The following is a 22,474-nucleotide window of genomic DNA, read 5'->3' as shown; positions in this document are numbered from 1 at the left end:
CGAAAGCTGTTATGAGATCACGACAACGGCCGTTTTTGGCGCCGTAGTTGTCCGCCGCCGCCGCCGGTGTCCGTAACCGCTATCGCGCGAAAAAACAACAAAAACGAAATAAAAAATATCCAGGATGGAACGGGGTTCGAACCTGGGCTCTCTGAGTGGGAGCTCAGTATTCTACCTCAGAGCCATGTCGGTGCTTCGAGCTGATTCACAAAAAGCCCCTGTATAGGCTTCATGTCGGGAAGGAACCACATTAACACAGTGTAATATTGCGTGGTAGAAGAGTAAAATAACAACCAGAAGTCACACAACGCGAATTCTGTAACCAGGCGTCACACAATGCGAACTCCGTAACGATTGTGTTGTTGAATGCTTCAAACCCATTACAAAGGGTTCTGCCATAATTATTCATCGTCATCAGGCACAGCATCAACAAAGTGCACGTTGTGCCTTACAGGTGTTTAGCGGGTACCACGGTTCTCCGTAGAATGAAGAAAAATGGCATAGCGGCTGCTTCCGTACTTCACAAAAATTATGATTTATAGCGTAGTGGGTTCCTCGCAAGTGCACTTATATTGGTTCCGCCGCGGCTGCATTTTTGATGGAGGCGAAAATGTTCGAGACACGTGTACTTGGCTTTAGGTGCACGCTAAAGAACTCCAGGTGGTCAAAATTTCCGGAGCCCTTCACTACGGCATCCATCATAATCATATCGTGGTTTTGAGACGTTAAACCCCAGATATTATCATACTTATATTGGTTGCCAAGGGAGCCCATAAGACGCCCGTGATCCATTTCCTCAGGGTCTCAGTAAAGTTCTTTCCCTCTCTCTCTTTCTCATGTTAACGTATGTTATATAGCGTGATGCAGTGGCGTAGCCAGGAGGGCGGCACACCGCCCCTACCCCCCCCCCCGATTTTTTTTTCTGCCATGGGATACACAGCACAAAATGACACTCGGCCCCACTTACCTGCCCGGACCCCACGTCGGATCAAGGGCGTGCCCCCACCCCAAAAAAAAAAAAATTCTCCTTACGCCACTGGCGTGGTGGGAGATTGAAATAACGACCGGGCGTCACACAATGCGACTTACGTAACTAGTGGGTCGTTTAAAGCTTCCAACCCATTACAAACGGCTCAGCCATAATTCTTCATCGTCATCAGCCGTCGCATCAACAAAGTGCACATAATGCCTTACAGATGTGTAGCTGGTACTTCGCTTCTCCAAGGCAGCTTTACAGTGCCTGATATTCGCCTTACGCCGAGGGCTTCACGAACAATTAGTGTTGGAAATTAGAGAGCTGCTCCATCACCTCTTCGAGGAAGGACATGACATCACGTTCCAGCGGCTTCCAAGTCACTGCGGCATATTGGGCAACGAACATGCCGACGCAGCTGCTCGAACTGCACACGAAGACAGCGTACGAGAATCCATCCCGTTCTCAAGAACAGATGCCGCAATGAGAATTCGAGAGATTGCTGATGCTGACAGAAAGACCTCGTGGAACACACTAAGTTTACAGCACACACGACTGCATAGGCTGGACCCATCTCGTCGACTTCGGCCTCCGTCTGTACTACAGCTCGCTGCCCTGCGAGCTGTAGCTCGCACAGACTGTCGCTAGCTGCTGTGTTGGCCCGCCTTGACGACAGACCCTTGTCGGAACAGTCAGTGCTAGAATGTCGAACCGAACTGTCTTCGCACCGGAAATCAATTAGGCCTTATTGAACTTCTTGCGTGGCAGTGGCCTATTGAATAGGCTATAGTGCTCCCGCTCGACATCTTCCTTTTATTTATTTGTGTTTTTTTACCGCGCGTCTGCTTTTCTCTTCTCTTCCCTTTCCATCTTTCTTTCCCTTTCCCCCTCCCCTTAGTGCTGGGTAGCAAACCGGATGCTAGAATTCTGGTTGACCTCCCTGCCTTTCTCTAATTTTATTTCTCTCTCTCTCTCGCTTCTCCGCAGAATGACGAATAATGGCGTAGTGGGTACTTCCCAACTTCACAAAAATTATGATTTATGGCGTAGTGGGTACCTTGCTAATGTACTTGTATTTGTAGCCGTAAGATACTTTATAACGGGCTCTAGAAATGCTGCTCTTCTAGCTTTCGCTGCGACTGTGCTGCGCTTTCCGCGCTGGCTTGGCGCTTTTTCTACTGTTTGCTGCTCCGAGCGGGGTGCGTCTAACCCCCAGTGCTGGCGTTTCGCCTTCGCTCTGTATAACTTCCGACGCTGGCCGTTTGCTGTCGCTTCGCTGGCTCAGACGAATGAGCCCTTCGGCGGCGCTGGCGTTCACGGGCAAGCGCACGCTAGCGTTCCAAACGTGCACCCTGCTCGGCTTAATATCGAACGCGAGACTTGCGTGACGCCAACTGCGTGACAACGCGAGACATGAAACGACGACAGCGCGGTCCCGTAAACCATAGAGTTTCCTAAAATGACGTAGAGGGAACTCTGGCGCTTGCGATCGTTCAGCCACCATGGGAATGATGGGTGTAGTACACGGATTTGCCTAGTCTTCGTGCTTGTGGGCTTCGAACGCACTTGTGGCTTTGTTTATTGCTATGTTTTGGTTTTCTTTCGGATAAAAAAATGGATCGTTGTGAACTTCGTGACCAGATTTGAATCGGTGAGCCTAAAGAAGTTAAAGTGGTGAAGTGAAACTGCTGATTTTTGCTGAACTTCGTTTTGCGACAAAGCGGATGCAGGCGACGCGGAGCCAAACGGAGCCGAAAGAACGAAGTTTAGACAAATCCGTGTACTACCCCATGATTCCCATGCTGGCTGAAGCGCGATGCATTGCAGCTCCCATAGACACTAGCGCCACAGTTCCCTCTAGTAAGTATTGTAGGAAACTATGCCGTAAACTGCTCCGCAGTTAAAACCCGTAATCTTCACAGCCACCAGGAATCTTATGCAGCCTGCATAATATTTCTGGTGGCTCTGAAGATCACGGCTTTTAACTGCAGAGCAGGTAGGCAATGTTAATACGAGCTTGCTGACATGTTTGATGGCTTTAGCATTGTTGACTGCCTCTATGGTTGCGTTGGCAGATGCGCCTACAATATGTTCATGCGTGATACGTTTTGACAGTGTAGAAGCATGGCGAAATGGCAAAACCCTGGCACCATTCGTAGATGTAGGAGACTTCCATGTGCGTATCCGCTGTGACTGATGCCTTAGTCATATAAAGATGGGCTGTGTGAAGCTGGCAACTTCCAGACTTGAGACTAGTCGCTATAGTACCATGTGCCGTGTCCTAGAGCTGAGTATGGTCGTATCCCCCTCTGTTCCAAATGTGTGCAGCATTTATCAGATTGCAGGAAAAAAAAAAAAACAGGTTTTGGAGCAAATGTTGCCAGCAGATCACAGACTCTGGGATTCCTCCGAGTGTAGTGTTGAACAAACGTGCAGTGTCAGATTGCATAGGTGCCCTGCAAGTAATCTGCAAGTGCGAGAAGCAACGAAGAACGAGCTTAGAGGTTTCTGCATTATTTGAATTCTTCGGGAATATTCTTGCAGAGTCGCTTGATCGTGGCTTTGTGCAAGGGCTTTGTGCCCATAGTACTTTGTGAAGACACTGTTTATCCGCTACTGTCTCCTCTTCGGTTGGTAAAAAACGTGCAGGTTTTGAGTTTAATTACGGGAGAATGAGCGTGCTGTTATGCATAGGAGGCAGTACTGTTAAAATAGATGCATCGTGCCGTGCTTAGCCTGAATTTTTATTTCAGTGATAAATCTTTAGGCAACTACCATGGTTCAGCTTGTAGTCTAGACAGACTGATTTCACTTCCGTATAGAACTCCTTGGAAGCATCGGTGCCTTCACGCCCTACGCCGGACATCTTCATTCCTCCAAATGGCATGTGCAGGTGCCGCATCATCCAGCAGTTGCACCATATGGTGCCAACCTATAAAAACAATGTGGTGTGTTAACTGGTGATGGTAATGCGAGGTTTGAAAATTGGCAGACAACTCGGTCATTAGCAATACTTGTTGGGCTTTAATATTTTGCATATCTAACATAGGATGGTTTGCCACATTTTTGATGTTTTCACTCTAATATTTTGTATATTTCTATTCTGATGTATTATATTGTTTGCTGCTTTCAAATTTTGCTCTTCATTTCGGTTGTAAACCTGATATTGCCATACGCCGTCACAGAATGTGGGTTGAAGGGGCCCGAAAAGATGTCTTAAAAAAATCTCGGTCGTAAAAGCTGGTATCGAAAATGTGTCTAGCTTATGTGATGCGAGTGGAAATGACTTAACATAGAAATGTTATGCTTTTGTACCTTAAGTTGTAGTTGAACTACGTAAGTTCACATACGTCAGTGAACAAGGAATTGTGTTGCCGAATTAATTTTCACATATACATATAGTATACATTCCAAGCTTAGCAATCTTCATAAACTTATATTGAGCTAGCATAGCCCTAATAGGAGAAAATACTTAGAAATGTGGGACATATGTCACTTGTGCTGGGGGCATTCAAGCAATGAACTTCTCACCACAAAAATATGTCTAATACAAGTCTAGCACTAGGTTTTACTTTTGCGTCACTGCTTGGGTAGACTGCGATTGTCTATAGATACCTCGAGACGCTGAACCATCTTGTGGATGCGGCTGAGGTCCTTGGACCAGATGCTGGCGCATAGTCCATACGGGACACCGTTAACTTTTTCGACGACCTCGTGGTCAGTATCGAAGGGCGTCAGGCAGGTGACCGGCCCGAAGATCTCCTCTTGGATGCAGCGGGACGTGTGCGGCAGGTCACTGATGACAGTGGGCAGCAGAAAATAACCCTGCAGAGTGACATTGATGAGAGTGGCTCTGTGATGTTTGGCACCCACAGATGACATTTCTGTTCTACACAGGCTTTCCCCATTTAACACATTTTCTTTCTTTTGTTTCTCCCTTTCCCTTTCTGCACCGTTATGAGGCGTGACATTCCCGAAGTAATTTTTGAAAAGCCTTCTTGGTGCTCGCGAACCTTCGCTGGAATGTGGAAGGGTGAACGCTCTCGGACCGAGAAAAGCATTCAATGGACGAGATTTTTCGTTTGGAAAATATTCTGGCAAGAAACCCAACTTAGGTTGTTTGGAAGTGCCATTTAAGGCAGCATTTAAACCACGCGTGCATCTACACATTTAATGATCACACCCTATGCAAGCAGCGAGTGCTGCTTTGCTTTTGACGCGGCAGAAGGTGCTTAAGGATGCCGCCCGGACCATTTACTGGCAGTGTTTAGGCTCTAAACACGAATGTTCTTGATTAAACCACTTAAGCGCAGGAACAAAGTATGTGAAGGGAATTGCGAGAATTTTGTGTAAACAACAAGACATGCCCAACTCCAATATATCTGTATGAAGAAAGAAACTGACCATGTCACATTATAAATTTTGGTTATATTCTGGAACTTCTAAGACACCATCAAAGGAGCATTTGCTGAAGGAATTAATCAGAGCGGTTCATTATTGAATTGATTTAGAGAAAGCTGTAATGTTCTGTTACCATGGTAAGGAACATGCTTGACTATCGACGCTAGAACTTTCTCCTAATACCTTTGCAAGCGTCCTGCTGCGGTGTTCCTTCCCCATCTCTTAGGTACAAGAGATTGAACGAAGTAGGGTGCAATGGTCGGCGATGTTGCAGGGCTACGTGTTTTATACGTTCATTCATTTATGTGTCCTATCGCTCGAAGCGCAGCTTCCTGGAGATGAAGGCGCTAGAACGGCTTCAGCTTGAAGCTTTAATCATTCTTGTGTCATGCAGCTGTTTAATACCTAGCAGACACGCACTGCCACTGTGAGTTGTATTCGCTGGGATTGCTTGCTTTTTCGCCGTACCGTTGTTGAGAGGCACATTAACACGGTCCTTGTCATCATCACTCACGTTCTTGTTCTCTTTCGGCAACTCTGGCTCTTCCCTGAGGCCGCCGCAGAGCACCTTGCCGCCATCCTCCATGGCAAGCTTGATGTAGAACTTGACCTTCTCGAGATGCTCCTTGCTGACCATTGCACCCATGAAGACTGACTCGCTGTGTGGTGGGCCTACTTTCAACTTCCTGCAAAGAAGGGCCCAGGCATTGTTTGGCAAGAAACAAACGTCTAAGGCTAGATCATTCGAAGCAGCGGAGCAAGTATTTAAAGTTCTATTTTCAAACTGGTCCACAGCACTATAGTCGGATACAACTTAAGTCCGGAAAGGCTCCGCCCTGACGTCCAAAGCGCGGCCGCCGAGCTCCTCCGCGATGAAATAGCCCCGTTCATGCACTCGGCAATGTTCTTGGAAAGCGGGGTCACCGGCAGTCCGGCTCATGACGTGAGTCCGGAGTGCGCCCATTGGCCGAGACCTGTGTGTACCCCCCTTTGAGGAGGAAATGCCGCGGACTTCTGAAGCTGCATTCGACTATGACCGCGACAGTGATCATGTCCGTGTGTTGCTGCGAGGGCTGTGTCGTTACCCATCCCATATGTCGTCTTACCCATCCTTTGCAGCTAATTAAATTCGAACACAATTTTCGTTAGTGCGTCTGTTAGTAAGCTGAAAGTTTTGCGCGCCCACATAAGGAGCCGGCTTCTTGGAAACTGTGAAGGACGTTGGTCGTTCATAGAAAATGCTTGGAACAGCAGATTACGCCAATCCGCCAGGATATATTATGAGAGATGCGCAGGCACTTGGTCATTATTTAGCTGATTGAGATCGTATATTTCTGGCTTTGCCTTAGTAATCACCCGGGCGAGTAGAGGGACACACTTTCCCAGGGCGATGTTAAATTAGCCCATGCGACATGAGTACCGTGGATAATGTGTAAACACAACAAATGCATGTGCTTGCGTTATACTTGTTCCTTGAGGCGTTTGTAAAAGCCATGCAAGCATGATGTATCGGTTTACAGGGCACCTCGACATGAGCTGTGAACCACAGCCAGGAACATATTCCAAAAATTTTGTTCCCAGGTATCAGCTTGATTCATCATATCAGTTCGTAATCATGTAGGAAGTTTTACCTTGTTTCTTGAACAAACGTGTCCGTGAACTTTTGGTAGATTTTCTTGTGGACGTAGATGCGGCTCGTACAGAGGCATAACTCGCCCTGGTTCAGAAAACTGGCCCTGTAAAGTGGAGCATAGGTAGACAAGAACGTGCCTTAAAATAGTGCTATGATCACTGTTCAGTACCAATGATTCGCTACTGTGGAGGAGAGACTTGCTGTCTTATTGCCGAGCAGAGTTGTCAGGTCAAAAAGACAAAAATAACCAAGAAATCGAAAAAAGTAACCAAAAAGTAGCCAACATGAGCCAAGGACACGTCCACTGCATGGCAAAAGCCTTAGCCATGTTCCTCCAATCAAGCCAGTCCTGTGATTGCTGCGGCCATGTTATACCCGCAAACTTCTTAATCCTCATCTGTCCAAGTAACTTTGTCTTCTCCTCACGCGTTTGCCTTCTCTTGGAATCCAGTCTGTTACTCTTAATGGCCAGCGGTTATCTTGCCTACGCGCTACATGCCCTGCCCATGTCAATTTCTTCTTGTATGCGGAGCTTCTAAACCATGCCTACACTGCACAAAGCTTGGAGACCTTCTTTGCTAAGTTTTATGGAAGGCTGCGTGTCACAAATTAGCGCGTTATAAAGCGCGCGCGCTGCCGCTTTCAAACGGCTGCGCGACAGAACGGCGCGAGCCGCGCGCCCAAGAAGCGCGAAAGACGAAAAAAACAAGCATCAAAAGACACCGACGCGCCGCATCCTCCTCACCCACTCGAGCCAGACGCAGTCAACACGATCGAACGCCCGGCAAAGCCTGGATCTTTCTAGAAGGAAAGGGTGACGCACCCGCGAGCGATGCCGCCGCGATTCGAACATACGAGAAAGCTCTCGCCCTTTCTCTAGCCTTAGCTGTACTGCACGCCGAATAACCCTCCCGACGCTTCTAGAAACCGGGAGGAAAGGGATAAAAGCGTGCAAACGACGAGGGAGGTCAGTGGAGAGTCAACGAAGGAGTGAGTCAGTCGGCCCGGTGGTGGTGAAGTTATGCGAAGTGTGGCTCCGTTAGCCAAAGAAGACGTGTTTATGATGGTGTGCGGTCAGTCGATCGTCGATCTGGAAGAATCCGATGACGACACCGTGTGAGCCACAACGACGGTTCACGACGACGGTTGAGCTACGACGATCAACGCTGGAGCTGGCGTGAGTGTTTCCTTGAAGAGAAGCATTCGATTACCGTCCAAGTATTGTGGACTGGATACGCCATTGTTTATTCAGGACTTTAACTGTCATTGAATAGTTGTAATGCATGCGATTGCATTCGTAGCGTGTGATCTGTTCGTTTAGCTCCCGTTGTGTAAACACCATCTGAGTTATATTGTGAAGTTGTAACTGGTAACAGCCGAGTGTGCACGTGTTGGTGATATTTGTATTGCCTTAACTGAGAATATATTTCGTTTTCGTTTGTGTTATCGACTCTCGGCTCTGACTCGGTCTTTGGACCACAACCGGCGTTCGCTGGCGCACCAAAGGACCAACTCTAAATTGTCCGCGCCTTCTTGGTGCGTTTTCGGAGGGCCGTGACGCCAGCCCTTAGAATCCGCCCGGCGATTGCCAACCCGATTAACGGGATCAGTGACACTGCGTTACACGGTGTTAAGCGGCAGCAAATAGGCTATTGATCGAGCCTTTCTAATATAGTTACCTATTAAAATGTGTAAGGGGCACATTAGGCTGCTTTTAACCGCAAAAGAAACTTCGGCTCTCCGGTTATGAAACGAAATACACGCACCTCTTACTCTTAGATAATTGAACAAATCGGCACTGCATGGTCTTGCGTCGTTGTCTGCATTCCAACTTTTCGCACTGCACAACTATGCATAGCAATACATACCATACCATCTCGGCATGCGAATTGTAGCTGCTTAATTATCCCAAAACTGTCGGCCATTATACGAATCTGACAGGTAATCTCCGCACACCAACTCGAATATCTTACTTGCATCCGTCTTGACAATAATTTAGCTTTGTTGTGCAATACAGACGCTGCTTTATATGTGGTCGTTCTGCTGTGTTCAGATGGACCATTTCATCACGCTGTACTGCATGTGTTAATTTTTTTTTCTTTTTGCACTCGAACACCCAACGCCACTCCGCTGACACTAAAGCTCTCGTGCAAAAGACCACAGAGAAATGCCTGCGCACTTGATAAGCGTGGCGATGCACTTCTTGATGTCAGCGTCCTCGAATACGATGGCTGCATTCTTGCCACCCATCTGCATAGAATGAAGGACACATTTTGCAGCAAATTAACAAGCACATAATGAACATGAGATGAGCGCCATGTACAGACCTCCAGGGAGAGCTTCTTGGCGTGTGGCGCAGCCACTTGGGCGATGGTAGTGCCCGTCTTGGTGCTGCCGGTGAACGAGATTGCCTTGGTGTTCGGATGGCGCACCAGCGCATCGCCCACGATCTGGCCGAAGCCGAATACGAAGTTCACCACGCCTGGAGGAAGTCCTGCGCAGACCAGGAGGCGGGAAGCATCTCGACAGGATCGTTAGTATAAATTATGAAAAAAAAAACATATAAATCAGTTTCCGATTCATTAAGCAGTCAATTAAAACTCCATTTGTTTAAATTTCATCGCAAGAAAATGCTAAACATCAATGCCGAACTCGCCCTTTTTAAAACGAAATTGTTTTATGCCAGGGTCCATCAAGACTTCAGTGACGTATTTCCATCACGGATATGACGTTGATAAAATGGACGCTATCGGATGAGAAAGGAAAAAAAAAGATGGCTGATCCCTCCGTCATAGGAATCGCTGTAACACGAAAGTGAAACGTGCCGTCACGGAAGTAGTTGATTGTTTATAGTGCATTGGCATATGAGAGCTTGTCCAATGTATATTGTTCTTTGGCAGATATATTACCGCTGGATGTGGACGCACTACGTTGACGCCTAGTGGCACATCTTCGTATAACGACGACTAACGCCCATGATCATGATTTAATCCTTGCGGTAGCTGAAGTTGTCAAGATATACTGGACACAGCATATGGTGAATCCCACGCAAAGATGGCATCAACAAGCACATAGTAAACACTGATACTCGATATGCACTCCTTCAAAGCGTTGTGAAAAGCGAAGAGAAACGCGACAAGGGTCGTGTCTTCCATCTAGCCTGGTCAAACGTTAGCCTGGTCGTTAATTCTCACAGGGGGAACGGGGAACGCGCCGAATGGGATGGTCGTAGCAACGGCGCGTTGCAGGAGCTAATGGCGGAGGCAGCGAAGTTTTTTGTTTTTCTTTTTTCCGACTCTGGTGGCACACATGTAACCGCCCCGTTGTAAAGGGGACGCTTATATCATCCATCTATCCATCCAAGAGTACTGTGAGAGGAAAGTGGGAAAGATAAAGGCGCGTTCATGTAGCCGCCGTTATGTATTTGGCGTTAGCTCAGTGAGCGAAACGCCCGCCAGCCATTGTCGCTGACCGAGAGGTCATGGGTTCGACTTCTGACAACAGAACTTTTTCTTAGTTTTTTCTCTTTGCCATCTGATCCCGTTTATTTTGCTGACGTATTTCCGTGACGGAACTACGTCATGAAAGTAACACTTTCGTGTTAAAAATCAATAAGGAAAAGTTCCACCGCTGGACATCGAACCTACGACTCTCGGTCCGTGACGATAAGAGCCCGGCGCGCTACCGACTAAGCCATCGAGGCAGATGGGCGCCACTCTACAAACGCGCCTTATTTCTCTCACAGTTCCCTCTCGCATGGTGCTCTTTGTTGGCGGGGCGGTGCGGTGCCGCCCTCTGTGAGCGGTGAAGAGAAATTAGCGGCATGACAGCGCCGATAGAGAACGATTCGGTGGCGATGCAGTTAATACGTGGCCTCCAAGAAGCCTGCCGGCGCGCACTCTCGGAGGCCATGGTTAAAGCGTCTATATACCAGCGAGCAACACTGACCGCGCTAGCATCGGGGAGCAGCCCTACACACAGTTACTTTGCTTACGTTCTTCGCCTTTCGCTTCGTGTTAGCGTGTGACGGCTCTTTGTCGGACTAGTGCAGCTTCCACGTGCGCCAACGGTGTTTCTTCGCCGCCGACTGCTTCCAGTGTGACATCACCGGCTGAAAAAACGGCTGCGATAAGCCCTGCAGAAAGGCACCGATGTCGACGGACGAATGTCGTGCCTTGGTGGAGCGAGACAGGCCTGCAGCGGGACGTGGAACGCCTGTCCACGTACGCGGCTCATGCTACGAACCTCTGCCTACCGTGTGAAGCGCAGTGTGGTAGTGTATGCATGACCACAGGCGTCGGTTACCCTATTACTCAGGAGCGCACACCGTGCAGTTTCTCTCCTTAATTCGCGACGCTTTGAAGAGGTGCATATCCAGTGCCAGTATTTATCATGAGCTTGTTGATGCCATCTTTGCGTGGGATTCACGATACGCTGTGTCCACGTATATGTTAACAACTTCAGCTACCACAACGGTTAAATCATGATCGTGGGCGTTAGTCGCCGCGGTGGAGATGTGCCACTAGGCGTCAACGCGGTTGCATGTCAAACACCAATAGACACTGTACAAGGTCTCATATATCATTACACAATAAGCACTACATTTGTGAAGACACCTTTCACTTTCGTGTTATAGCGATTCGTATGACGACGGGATCAGCCATGTTTTGAATTTTGGCGCCAAAACCACAACACCCTGGCGTGACGTCGCGTATTTCAAGGTGTATGTTTACGTTTACGTCGCTCTGGCTCAGCTAAATTTAAGTATATCAAATCCTGTTACACGATTCATGACTCAAATCATGATTTGATTGAAAGATAGCTTCCCAGCGCGCGCTCACTCACCGGCGTCCACAAACACTTTGGCGAGCATCCATGCCGTGACGGAGGTGAGCTCGCTGGGCTTGGCCACCACCGTGTTTCCGTACACCATGGCCGACGCCAGCTGGAAGGTGAGCAGGTACAGCGGCAGGTTCCACGGCACGATCACCGCCACCACGCCCACAGCGGAGCGGACCGTGTAATAAAGCATGTTGGACTGCTGCTGGGGGATTGCCCTGAGCCGCGACACGGTGGCTCGTTTGTAAGGGCATTTAGGAATGCAGACAGTGCGAATAGCATCGTCAATGACGTAGGCTCTATATTGAACCGTATCGTTAGTATTTGATATCTTTCCGCATTAAATATTCACACATATGCGTCCTCCACATTCCGTATATGAATAATGGTGAACTGAATTTCACATACTTAGCCCTGAAAATTGGTTTTATATGCTGGGGTAAGAAACATTTAAACAGCGTGATCAGGATTGCACTGTCCGGGATCGGCCCACTTTACACAGCTATGATGAAACCCTCGCGATGCACATTGTGCTATGATATGAGGATCGGGCCACTAAGCCACTGCCTTTGATTGCGCAGCCTCGGTTCAGTTTTCATTGCACCAGCTAGCTAGGGGATTCCCCCGCTCACTAGGAGGTAAACCGAGCCAACCAACAGCCAAAAGAACGCTTTCGTTCCATTAGCCCAAACACATGTCGCTCATGTGTAGGCCCTGGGTACGCATAGCGACTGTCTGAGGTTGATACAGGAAGAATACAGAGTATGCGTGTGATGTTGACGTACATCTCCCGGTCACACTGGGCAGTGGTCGCGAAGTGTCGGAAGTTGTGGACAGCGCGTGGGATGTCGAGGGTGCGCGCCAGCCAGACAGGCATGCCCTGGTCTCGAGACGCGGCCTGGGAGAACTCGTCCACCCGGCTCTCGATCAGGTCGGCAATGCGGATGAGGAACTTGGAGCGCTCTCCCGGAGACTTCGTCGACCACCTGCGTCCCAGGCCAAGAAGCAGAGGCGTACACAATCGTACTACAGCAGAGATAGAGTTTTCCCATCTTCCAAGAACGTGAGGATGGGTGGGATATGAGGAACGCGAGGGCGGGATATGATTGTAGGGGTGGGGGTGGGGGATATCTTGGAGTTCTGTGGAACCTGAACTTTGCTTCGAAGGCTGTACACAAAAAAATCGCCGTTGTCACTAAAATTTCTATATAGAAGAGAATAACGCTAGCTATAGAGGCTGCTTTGGGCATCCGGCCCAGATGAGGTGCACTCCAAGTAAAAAAAAAAAAAAAGTCACAGTTTCACCGCAAGGGCGAATGAATGAATGCGATAGCAAGGTGTCACACGAGGAACGACAAGCAGCTCAATACTTGCGGCGCGCCGCTGAAGCGCAAAGAAGGACGCCCGAAAAGAACGCACAGGTATACACAGGACAAGCGTGAACAACTGTCACAGTTGTTACGTGCCTGAGCAATGCGCTGCAAGTGTCGACAATGTAGAATCAATATTTCTCTTAAACTGCGGCGCGTAGAGCGACCACTCTGCGTCTCCTGCCACACGGGGGCATCTGACGCAAGGTGTGCCCGTTGTTCCACATCATGAGTGGGTACAGAAATGGGTCACTTTGTCGTGCGCGTATCAAGAGCAGTTTTCAAAACTGAAAGAAAATGTAGGAGCGTTGCGAGATAGAAATCACGCCCAAGCTCCTCCGACACCTGCGCACCACCAGCGTTATTTCGCCGGCGCATACATGGCGTGTGGTTGAGCTGTCTAACGCAGCGCGCTGGGGATCGCGGTGTCGCTGGTTCGAATCCCCGGTCGGGTGCTTCGGAGTTATTTTCTTCTGCTTTATTTTTCTTTGTGCCTTTCATAATATATATATATATATATATATATATATATATATATATATATATATATATATATATATAATGAAAGGCACAAAGAAAAATAAGCCCGGATATATATATATATATCCGGGACATGGCCGCCGAGAGTGTTTATATAATTGCTACCGCAATAAAAAGGTATTTGCTCTTTTAGCAGCGAAGCTGTTTAAGCTCTCTCTAATTTGTCTGTCGGAAACAGAAGTTATCATCGTGAACCGGCACGCGCTCTCTACATCCTCCTGTTCATCTTCGTCCTCTTCTGCTTCGCTTCCAGAACACGTGCGCCGGTCTCTCCGGCGTGACCTGTAACAAACACTGATGGGCAACAGAACGAGTACAGAGAGAGAAAGAAAGAGAAAGAGAAATTCTTGGCGAAAAAAAAAAAAAGATTCATCACGATGATATAGTCGAACCCGCGTACCCTCGATCCGAAGGTGAGCGTCCTAACCACTGGGCTATCCAGGCACGCTAGCAGAACGTAGCAGTGTTGTAGAGTATAGTGTAGCAAGGGTGTGGGAAAGGGAAGTGAGCGTGAGGAGGGGAGAGAGTAAAACAACATAGAAAGAATGAGAGAGAGAGAAATAGAAACAAACGCAGAGAAGAAAAACAGAGAAAAGAAAAAAATGGAGGAAGAAAGAAAGAAAATTCACAAATCTTGGCAAGGATTACATAGCCAGGACTACACAGGTGCCCATCAGCTCCGCTGCGACTCTCTAGCATTGCGCCTCCAGTGCAAGCTACGCTTTTTACTTTTTTCCTACACAAGCGACTCGCACATGTATAACTGTCTTTAGGGAGACACGGTGACTCTCTTAGGGAGAGCCGTAGGATGTATAAATTTCTTTAAGGAGACACGCTAGCTCCCTTTCGGTAATTAGTGGGTCTCACGACTCTCCTAAAGAGAGTCAAAGTGCCTCTCTAAAGAGTTATACATGTGATAGTCACATGCGTAGAAAAAAAAAGTCAAACGACACTCTTTTTTTTTCTTGGAGTGTGGAGGGAGTATTCGTCATGTTCGTTTCACCCACCGTGAACAAGTTCGGATGTGGGGAGGGGAAAGGGGGTGACAACACACGTTTACGTTACCGACGCATACGGGCTTTGTTTATACTGAGACTGTTGCACTAAAATGCCTTCAGAAACTGCGTGAGTTACCAGCGCTTCATTCAGGGTGATGTTCGTTCGAAAGATTGTACTGGTGAGGACCGTGGTGACCATAATCATCATCATCATCATCATCATCATCATAATCATAATCATCAGCCTATTGTATGCCCATTGCAGGACAAAGGCCTCTCTCAATGATCTACAATTTAACCTGTCCTGGGCAAGCCGATTCCGTTTTATGTCTGCAAAATTCTTAATTTCATCACCCCACCTAACTATCTGCCGGAACCTGCCACGGTGGTCTAGTGGTTATGGTGCTCGAATTCTGACCCGCAGGGCGCGGGATCGAATCCCGGCCGTGGCGTCCTCATTTTCGATGAAGGCGAAAATGTTTGAGGCCCGTGTACTTAAGATTTAGGTGCGCATTAAAGAAACCCTAGGTGGTAGAACTTTCCGGAGCCCTCCATTACGGCGTCCATCAATCATATCGTGGTTTTGGGACTTTGAAGCCCAATATTTATTAACTATCTGCCGTCCTTGGCTCCGTTTTCCATTCCTTGGTACGCATTGCGTCACTCTGCACTGGTTAAACGCGCCAGGAGACGATTTTCTTGTTATTTAGGTGTTTCGCAGCGCTTTATACCGTTAATGACGTAAAAAAAATAAAATTCAGGAGCCCTTTGATTATCGCGAAAATGGGGACGAGCGAAGCTTGGCGTGTGTGTGGCCGACCTATTATACATATATTTATTTATTTCGATCGCATTGCGCATGCTCCCTCCGAGCCTCTTCCTTCCTCCATCTCGGGAATGGGACCTTCGTCCAATGGGATGATCGTGCTCAGCAGCGCAACACTTCACTTGCTACAGGCAACAACGACGGTCATGCGTTCATGCCCAGGCAACAAATGTGGCAACTTGAAAATTACAAGTCACCTCGATAAAATGTCACATTGCCGTGTCAGACACGGCTGATCGTCGACAAGCCCAGGACCGAGAGAGCATCGGTTCTTGGGAAACGGTGCATACAAATACGCATGTCACCGGCGTACGTATATACATTCGAGGGCCGCATTTCTGTGCAAACGCCTGCGCCGGATATTTTTTTTTTCTTTGCGTACGCCGCCGGCGCCCCCACCAATATTTGTAACACATAACAAGTTTCGCTTGAAAAAGTTGACAGTGATGTATCGACAATGGCGCTGATGTCAGTGATGAATAACAGTGATGTATCGACAATGTATCGACAATTCCAGCCAAGACCAGTTGTCTTCACTCCGACTCCCTGTCGCCGATTCCATGGATGCGCCTCCACAAACCACAGTAAAAAGCAACTCAGTCCTCGGCGCTGATAACGCAGTCACACATTTGCACAGCAAGATAGCGACGCTGGCTGATACAGCTTGTAAACTATGGCCGTAGACGATAACACGTTGATAACACATTAAAAAGGATGTTTTCCTCTCGGTTCTATGACGTAAGCCGAGACAACAGCGACAGCAAAAATCAAATCCAACGCACATGTTAGAAGCTGTGAAGCGAAACTTTTATTGAGCGCCTATAGTTATGTGCAATCAAGGGATATATGCTGTAATTGTGTTTACGTTCATCCTACGCAGCGTGAAGCCTCCGCAATATTTATGTTTTACTGCCAGAACAGTCACATATTTAATATTGCACTATTTTTTTACGCTTACTAGGTGCTATACAGATGACAATTACTTTGAACGCTTGCACCGAACACATTCTCCAACAGTTCACCATGTGCAGCTGAACTCAAGGCGCTGCCGAACAATAATAACGAAGTGCTTAATGCGGGACATTTTTGTAGATTTTCGCACCTCTTGCAGGACGCGGTAGAATCACACGGACAGTCCCGCGAGTCGCGGCACGGGTGGTCACGCCACAAAGGTCAAGCGTGGAATACTCACATGGGAAAGGCCTGCATGGCAGCGTGCACTGCCTTGTCGACCTCGCGCGAGCCGCTGTTGGGTAGGCGGGAGTAGACGATTCCCGTGGACGGGTCCACATTCTCGATGGTCTCGGGCAGCGACTCGAACTTGCCGTTGATGAAGTTCTCCAGGACGAGCATCCTGCGCACGGGAGGCGACATGCTGGCTCTAGCAGGGCTGTGTGACCGTTCGCGCGCGTTGCCATTCATGGCCACGAACCGCGGCAGCATCGCCTTGCACAACACTTGCCGCGGCCACCGACGATGCCCCCTGTCTGGTCAAAGACGGCGGCTCTACACGCACGCCTGTTTAGCGACGTCGCGAGCAATGGCCCGTGGTTAGCGGGTGCACAGCAAACGGCGAGGATTGAAAGATACACGTCCTGATATAGCCGACGGGGCCATCGGGCAGCGGGCTAGGCCATCTCGGCTGTACCCGCCCTTTTCACGACTATATCTTTGTTTCTGAAGGGTGGAGAAAATGTCCACAGCGCCAAACTGTCAGCAGGACTTCTGAGAGCGGGGATTATGTCGCTCGAGAGGCAGAGAATTGAAGCTTCGACGTATGCGCCGGTATACGCAAACGGTAGCCCCTGATTTCATTCTTGCGTTGATTCTTGCGATAGACATCGTACTCAGGATGCCAATCGAGAGGCTATGAGACTGCGTGAAAAACGAATGCGCACATAACTCTCTATCTCGGCCGTACTGCGTGTGCCTCATATATGTTAAATGCCCGAGCACTTCTGTGCCGACTGTGCGAGATAACTGTCCGTCTATCGGTCACATCAGACGATCGCCGCCATAGAGAAACAAATGAATAATAAGTGACCACTCCGGCGCTTGTGTTTTGAACACGGACCTTCACACTCCGAAGACGAGTCTCTGAACCACTACGCTACGTATCCATGCTTTCAAAATATGAACATATGTAAGCGACATGAATTCGTTGTACCCGTGGTGCAGAACTCTCTATGAAGACTAGGTTCAATTTCGTGGAAGTGGAATAAAGGCCCCCTGCAGGACAAGTTGAAAAGCCGGCAGGGAGGACTGTACAAATAAAAAAAATCGAAACTTTGCAAAATTTTCATGTCGAACGCGTTTCAGTGGTCGAGGCATGCGCGTGCCGCGGCCACTCAGTGAAAAACAGGCTTCTTTATTTTTAACACAAAAGTTTTACGCCGGGGTCCACCACGGCTCCACTGACATATTTCCGTCACGGATATGACGTTGTAAAATATAAAGACTAACAGTGGGCAAAGAAAAAACCAGGAGAAAAAGTTACGTCACCGGGAAACGAACTTACGACCCCTCGCTCAGTGCGAAACGATTCGGGCACGGACGGCACGTTCTTCGCAATGCTAACGCGCGAGCTATTTATATACACCATTTGCCGGTGGCGGTACTCAGAGATCGGCGTTACAGCGTGTTTTCGTTATCACTAGCGAGATGGCGCGAAGGGCTCGAAGAGCGCGCTTTAAAAGTCACCGCCGTTGCGACAAGCGCCCGCCTCTACAGTGTGTGGTCGCTCGTGCGTGCGCTTATTTCGTGATCACGGTGGTTCGTACGTCTTGCGTTGAGAGCACGAAGATACTTGGCTCACTGCAGCGGCCGCTTTTGCGAAAGGAGCGATATGCTCATGCAGAAATAATTTACAAATGTGACAGTTCGCTCTCATCCTGTGTATGTTCGTTCCGTGCGTCCTTTCTGCTTGAGCAGCGCGTTGCAAGTTTCGAGCTGCTTGCCGTTCTTCGCGTGACATTACAACTTGTTGCTATAACATTCATTCCTTCGGCCTCGGGGCGAAACAGTGCACAACAAACGCTCAACTACGTCTGTGAAGACACGTTTCACTTTCGTGTTATACCGAATCCTATGACAGAGGGATCAGCCATGTTTTTAGGGGCGAAGTTCCTTAGGGTGTGGGTCGTTCCCTCCTCTGTAGTAGTAGTATGTACGTAGCCAGCTCTAGTTTAACTGAATTGCTCACTAGATGGTGTTTCGTGTATTTCTTAGAGCTCTAGTTTAATGAATTGCTCACTAGATGGTGTTTCATGTCTTTCTTAGAGTTACTGTTTAAAGATGAGAGATGACGCTTGTTTAATGCGAATGGCGCATGTCATGCCTGCGATCGTAAAAGGCGCTCGCTCTTGGCGCGCTTTCTACTTCGCTCGGAGTCGCCGGATGGGGGCAGACAAGGCGCTCGCTCTTGGCGCGCTTTCTCTTTCGCTCGGGAGCGAACACTTTCCCTGCATTTAACCGATCACAAAGCGGTGATAATGAAGGGACCACGTAAACCAACAGTACAATAAAAGTTTGATGTTTAATATACAGGGTGTTTCAAGAAATGCGTCCAACCTTCTAAAAAAATCAGGAAAGTGCGATATTCGATTGCTGCCTTCAGAATTAGTTTCCCTGTAGTGGCAGAGATTTTAAGATGGTTAAAGAAATTTTTTGGGACTGTAATTAAAAAGTTATATTAATTAACTTTTTAATTAGTGGAGTTAGGTGGTTGTGTCAAATAGGGGGAATTGCAGTTCTTCATGCCAGAAACCCAACCCAACTTTGAGATTTCGAAAAAGTGGCGTCTAGTAATAATTACGAAGTAATGGAATTCAACCAAATTCAATGGCGAAACCTAAACAGAAACATGGAAGAACGCAACTGCCATATTCTTCTGAGACGTCCAAAATGAGCGAATGACTTTTTCTGTAGCCCTAGATGATTAGAGACATGTCTTGAGACAGTAATTAAGAAAGTTAAACTAATTAACTTTTTAATTAGTAGGGTTAGGTGACTGTGTCAAATTGGGGAATTGAAGTTGTTCGTGCTAGAAACCAATCCCAACATTGAGATTTCGAAAAAGAGGCCTCTAGTAATAATTACGAAGTAATTACATTCAACCGAATTTGATGGCTTACGCTGTTGAAAGCCGTCGCATTTCGTTGAATTTCATTACGCCAGAACAGTTATTGGAGGACGTTTTTTTCGAAATCTCAAAGCTCGGATGAGTTCCTCGCATGAAGAACTTCAATTCTACCATTTGACACAGTCACCTAACTCGATTAATTAAAAAGTTAATTATTGTAACTTTCTTAATTACTGTCCTAAATGATGTCCTTAACTACCTTAAGATTCCTGCCGCTACAGAAAAAGCAATTCTGAAAGTCCCGAGCAAATATCGCATTTTCCTGATTTTTTGAGTAGGTTGGACACATTTCTTGAAACACCCTGTATACGCGATGTTTCACACTCTTTATATGATGTACTGGGCGAATTTCACGGAAGAGTTTCACGGTTTACCGATGATTCCCTCCGGAGCTTCGCCCCACTCATCATCATTCACCTCGTGGATATGCTGTGATTTTTTTTTTTCATTTTGCGGCCGTGCGCGTGTGTGCCACGCTCATGAAGGCTACAGAGAAGATTAAACGCTGACGAGTGCTGAATATTTAAGAAAATGAAAGACGCCATGCCGATGACGCCCGAAAACGGCGTTCCACGGATGGCCATTCCCTTGGGGAGTTTTAGAATAGGGTACGCAAAGCTTTGCGTTAGAGGCTGTCACTGCTGCGCATGCGTCGTGCGCTATCATCGTGCGCTATCAATAGCGGGCGACGGCAACGAACGCTATACTTGCGTACGCTATTATAAAGCTGCCGAATAAAACGCAACGCTTACGTTAGACGACTCCCAGAGGAGATTCTGCGTGGATTTGTTTTTAAAGACGATCGTCTTTCTTGGGGAACTTAAACGCAGAAATTTTGGTCTTTCTTTCTGTCTGTCTGTCTGTCTGTCTGTCTGTCTGTCTGTCTGTCTGTCTGTCTGTCTGTCTGTTACACGATTCAGCCACCCGGCCAAAGTTTAACTTGCTTAACGCCGAGCCATCTTGAACTGGTAGCTGCGTTCATACTTGTGAACATTGTCGATCAAAAATTGGCCGCGTATCTGCGTGCTTCGCTGCAAATGTCGTCTAAAGACGATAGAAGAGGCGCTGCGTGAGATACGAACGCCATCTGGCAATACGTCGGGAAACATGAGTGCTGTGTTGCGGGCTGGTAGTCCCGGCGCAGCAGCAGGCAAAGACCAGCGGTGACCAACGCGACCGGCGGGGACGCCAGCCAGCCCGAACACGCGGTTTGGCGCGAAGCGCTGAAGCAGAAGAAACTTCCGCTCTCAACGAGTACTCTCCACACACTCTTTTATTTACACGTCGCCTGGGTAAAACAGGAATGCCAGAGCGGCGCGCTATGGCATTCGTACAGTGCAATACAGAACCGAAACCGAAACACAACAACGAGCTCGTGCAGAGGGCACGGAGGAAGGCAAGTTTCAGCGCAGTCGCATTTTCAGCGCAGCCTAAGAAACTAGGGTTTTTAGAATTACGTATGTATGCATTTTCTATTAAAGGAGCACACCACCTAATACTTACCTGGTGACGTTGCGCCTCAGATATGCGTAATGTTTGCTTTTTGGTCGACAGTGTATACAAGTATGAACCTAGTCAGCCGTTCAAGATGGCTGGCCCTTGGGCAAGTGGTTCAACTTTGGCCGAGTGGCTGAATCGAGGGACGTGCCGACAAACAGAAAGACAGACGAAAATTTCTCCGTTTAAGTATCCCAAGAAACACTATCGTCTTTAAAAGCAAATGTTACGCATATCTGAGGCGCAACATCAATACGCAATTATTAGGTGGCGTGTTCCTTTACTAGACAATACGTAATTCTAAAGACCCTCGTGTTTCTTAGGCTGCGCCGAAAATGCTAGTGTTTCTTAGGCTGCGCTGAAATGCCGCAGAAACTCAGTGCAGAAAGAAAACGACTGGCAGAAGACTACCGTCTTTTGACGACATTTGCAGCGAAGCACGCAGATACGCGGCAATTATTTTTCTAGATTACCGCGCACATATCCACAAAACTATCCTATAATCTCACCTCATCGCAAGTGGGGCGAATAGAGACTATCAGTTCAACGCCTTCGGAAACAGGGGCCACGATATTGTGCTACCCAAAGTCGGGAAAAAGCCGCCGCGGTGGTCCAGTGGTTACGGTGCTCGGCTCCTGACACTGAAGACGCGTCTTCGATCCAGGCCGCGGCGGTCGCATTTCGATGGAGGCGAAATGCTATAGAGGCCCATGCACGTTGCTATTCCAGTGCAGGTTAAAGAACCCCAGGTGGTCGAAATTACCCGGAGCCCTCCATTACGGCGTCTCATCGCTTGCGTAGCTTTGGGACGTTAAACTCATTGAAACAACCAACCAACCAAAACCGGAACCAAAACCGGAAAAAAAGGGCCACTGAGAGCTCTAATGCTCGGCGCTTATGCAGTGCTATAAGCCTCAGTGACTACCGTGACTGACCAACTCGCCGATGCATACAGTTGGTTGAAGGGAACGCGGCGGACATAAATACTTCGTATCGATTTGTAAGACGTAAACGAGGGTAGGAAACAAAGCAGCTCATGCATATGCTACAGAGCGCGGAAAGCCAATCGGTAACGGCGTTGTGGGCTCTCTGCATGCGGTCATGCGTAGCTCGGCCTGGCGAGCCCTGCGAACCACTCACTCGTTCGTGTCCATGGCTGCGGCTTCAGCGGGCGGCCGCACTGCACCAGACTCGGGTAGCCAGCCCTGGGCCTACGGACCGTTGCTGTACCGCGTTCTCAGCCGTCTCGTTCCTCG

General features: G+C 48.2%; 1 protein-coding gene across 8 annotated transcripts in view; it reads right to left on the bottom strand.

Moving 5' to 3' along the window:
- LOC119383463 (2-aminomuconic semialdehyde dehydrogenase) overlaps window positions 1–22,474 on the bottom strand; it is a 48,471-nt gene extending 25,997 nt beyond the window's left edge. Inside the window, exons 1-6 of one of the 8 annotated variants that reach the window (XM_049412523.1) lie at window positions 16,773–17,027; window positions 12,632–12,832; window positions 11,853–12,064; window positions 9,335–9,501; window positions 9,187–9,257; window positions 7,006–7,110 (exon numbers count right to left, since the gene is read on the bottom strand). In XM_049412523.1, the coding sequence (XP_049268480.1) occupies window positions 7,006–7,110; window positions 9,187–9,257; window positions 9,335–9,501; window positions 11,853–12,064; window positions 12,632–12,832; window positions 16,773–17,023 (1,007 nt within the window). In that variant the 5' untranslated portion in view covers window positions 17,024–17,027. Of the gene's footprint in view, window positions 1–7,005; window positions 7,111–9,186; window positions 9,258–9,334; window positions 9,502–11,852; window positions 12,065–12,631; window positions 12,833–16,772; window positions 17,028–22,358 lie in introns of those variants that run through there. The other 7 variants (XM_049412522.1, XM_049412521.1, XM_049412524.1 and 4 more) reach the window with 7 other exon arrangements.

This window comes from Rhipicephalus sanguineus, chromosome 2, assembly GCF_013339695.2.
Source record: "Rhipicephalus sanguineus isolate Rsan-2018 chromosome 2, BIME_Rsan_1.4, whole genome shotgun sequence".
Taxonomy (NCBI): domain Eukaryota; kingdom Metazoa; phylum Arthropoda; class Arachnida; order Ixodida; family Ixodidae; genus Rhipicephalus; species Rhipicephalus sanguineus.
This window is presented reverse-complemented; position numbering and strand designations above follow the sequence as displayed.